Source organism: Condylura cristata, unplaced genomic scaffold, assembly GCF_000260355.1.
Source record: "Condylura cristata isolate star-nosed mole 26May11 unplaced genomic scaffold, ConCri1.0 scaffold00038, whole genome shotgun sequence".
NCBI lineage: Eukaryota > Metazoa > Chordata > Mammalia > Eulipotyphla > Talpidae > Condylura > Condylura cristata.
In genome coordinates, this window is record NW_004567139.1 from 8,420,304 (window position 1) to 8,422,919 (window position 2,616).

The window sequence follows — 2,616 nt, forward strand, 5'->3', positions numbered from 1 at the left end:
TGCCTGCGCGGGGCCGAGCCCGAGGCCTGCTCGGGGCGCGGCGAGTGCCAGTGCGGCCGCTGCGTGTGCTATGGCGAGGGCCGCTACGAGGGCGACTTCTGCCAGTACGACAACTCCCAGTGCCCCCGCGCCTCGGGCTTCCTCTGCAACGGTGAGCGCCCCGCGCCCCCGCGCCAGCCCCCGCCTGTCTCTCCCCAGGCCCCACAGCGTACCTGCGCCCCCTGCGTCCTCCAGCCCAGGCCCCTCTCACCCAGCTGCAGCCTCACACCGGCCGTGGCCGGGGCCCTCGGCCTCTCAGAGGAGGCTCGGTCCGCAGGGTCCGGACTGCTCCACCCGCCAGGGCCTGACCATGTGCTGGCCCCTGCCAGGAGCCCCGTGTGCACACACAGGAGAGCAGGGGCCCGGCCCCGCTCTCCTCTGCTTTCCCTTTTCCAGCTTCTGTGTATCTGCCCCTCCGCTGTGCATCCGCTGTGCAAGAAATGGGGGGCCCCAGAGGCAGGCAGGCCCTGGGCTCACACGGGGGCCGGGTCGGGGGTTGCCAGGAAGGAGGCAGGACCAGCATGTTTGGGTTCCAGCCCAGGGCAGGGCCAGTTCTGTCCAATCCAAACACTTTTTAAGGGGTCAGCACATGATTTTTTTTTTAAAAATTTTATTTATTTTTGCATAAAGAGCTGGGGTGCAGGCCAGAGGTTCAGGGAAGTTGAGAGGATTCACCTGAGACAGAGTGGGGAGCAGAACAGGCAGATCGACGAAGTCCACTGCTGAGGGGAGCGGCGGGAGACAGACAGGCCTGCTGCGCCCTTGTCTCTCCTGGCTGGGGACCACACTCAGGCCTCAGTGGCTGACGCTGAGACTTTAACCCTTGCTCCACCAGGGAGGCCTCAGAGCATGAGTGTTTTTAGCTTGGGGAACCATAAATGGCCTAGGTCAAGACTAAGTCTGCCACGGTGCAGAAAGCTAGCGGCCACGTAGCAGTCGTGTGCTGGTTTCCAAAATAACCTACAGAAGCAGGCAGGGAGCCGCATTTGCCTGCAGACCGCGTTAGTAAACCTTTATTCTGGCCTCCCTGGAGGCCAGAGTCCGACCCCCGCAGGGAGGGCCCCAGGGCGCAGCAGACCCCTCCTGGCTCCCCGCTGCTCCCCTCAGCAGTGGGTTTCAGCAGCCTGTTCTGCTCCCCACCCTGTCTCTGGTGAATCCTCTCACCCCCTCCCCACACCTCTGGTCTGTACCCCAGTTCTTCTATGTAAAAATAAACACAATCTTAAAAAATAATAATAAGCCTTTCTCTAGTCTAATGGTGCTGGGCTTTGTCCTTTGGGCGAACAGTCCAAGGTTTTGATTTCACCCCTCCCGGCTGGTTGACCTGTACCCAGCACCTGCTAGGCTCACTTACGAAAGCAAAGAATTCATCTCTAGGTTCTTCTTGGTATCTGGGGACATGTTCCTGACATTTTTGATTAGTTAAATATCTTGTTCCTTTTTCTTACCCTATTGCATCGGCCAGACTCGTCAGAGGTTCTTAAATCAGAGGACCACGTGGCTGGCCTGGCTCTCGCCTAGGCGGGATGGGGGCAGCGATGAGGGTCAGGAGGTGGAGCAGGTGGCCATGGCCCTGGCTCCGCCCCACAGGATGCCCCTCGGGCGGGCAGCCCGCAGGCCTTGTGCCGACGTGGCTCCCTCTCCCTGCCCCCTCTGCAGACCGGGGCCGCTGCTCCATGGGCCAGTGTGAGTGTGAACCGGGCTGGACAGGCCCGAGCTGCGACTGTCCCCTCAGCAACGTCACCTGCATCGACAGCAACGGGGTAGGCCTGAGGCTGGCGGAGTGAGGCGCAGAGGGGCTCGGGTGGGCGGGGGTGGGGTTGGGGGGGCGCAGCTTGGCTCAGGGCTCTCTTCTCGCCTCAGGGCATCTGTAACGGGCGTGGTCACTGCGAGTGTGGCCGCTGCCACTGCAACCAGCAGTCCATCTACACGGACACCGTCTGTGAGATCAACTACTCCTCGGTGAGGCCGGGACCGCAGGGGGTGCACGTGGGGGCCCCGGGGCGAGGTGGGGCCACGGCTGGTGGGCTCCGCCCAGGGCCACGGAAACTGGCCAGGGTTTGAGGTGGAGGCGTGGGCTTGGGCAGCCCACTCAGCGCGGCGCCCACTCGCCGTCCCCAGATCCGCCTGGGCATCTGTGAGGACCTGCGTTCCTGCGTGCAGTGTCAGGCCTGGGGCACCGGGGAGAAGAAGGGGCGCCTGTGCCAGGAGTGCAGCTTCAAGGTCAAGATGGTGGACCAGCTTAAGAAAGGTGGGGCGGGGCCGGGGTGGGCTGTGAGGTCCAGCGGGGGCACGGGAGGGGCGGCCACTCCTCTGGCGGGGGGGGGGGGGGGAGGGGGGCTCACAGTCCCCGTGTGTGCCGGTTCCGGCCTCACTGAGGGCGCAGAACCCCGACAGAGGGTGGGGGCACAGCTGAGCAGTGGCCCAAGAATTTGGGGAGAAGCCACTGGCTTGGGTGGGGGCAGAGAGCTGGGCAGGGGTGGGAACACCACAGGGGCGCAGCACCCCCTTCCCTGCAGGTCAGAGACATTTTCTAGAAGCTTCCATCCTGGGTGGTGCCCAGCATGGGAGGAGGGG

At 63.7% G+C, this 2,616-nt stretch overlaps 1 protein-coding gene across 1 annotated transcript in view; it reads left to right on the forward strand.

The window, feature by feature from the left end:
* Positions 1-2,616, forward strand: part of ITGB4 (integrin, beta 4) — a 26,970-nt gene that overhangs the window by 10,087 nt on the left and 14,267 nt on the right. The window contains exons 11-14 of the mRNA XM_012732995.1: positions 3-151; positions 1,699-1,802; positions 1,903-2,001; positions 2,161-2,366. Coding sequence (XP_012588449.1) covers positions 3-151; positions 1,699-1,802; positions 1,903-2,001; positions 2,161-2,366 — 558 coding nt within the window. The remainder of the gene's footprint in view (positions 1-2; positions 152-1,698; positions 1,803-1,902; positions 2,002-2,160; positions 2,367-2,616) is intronic.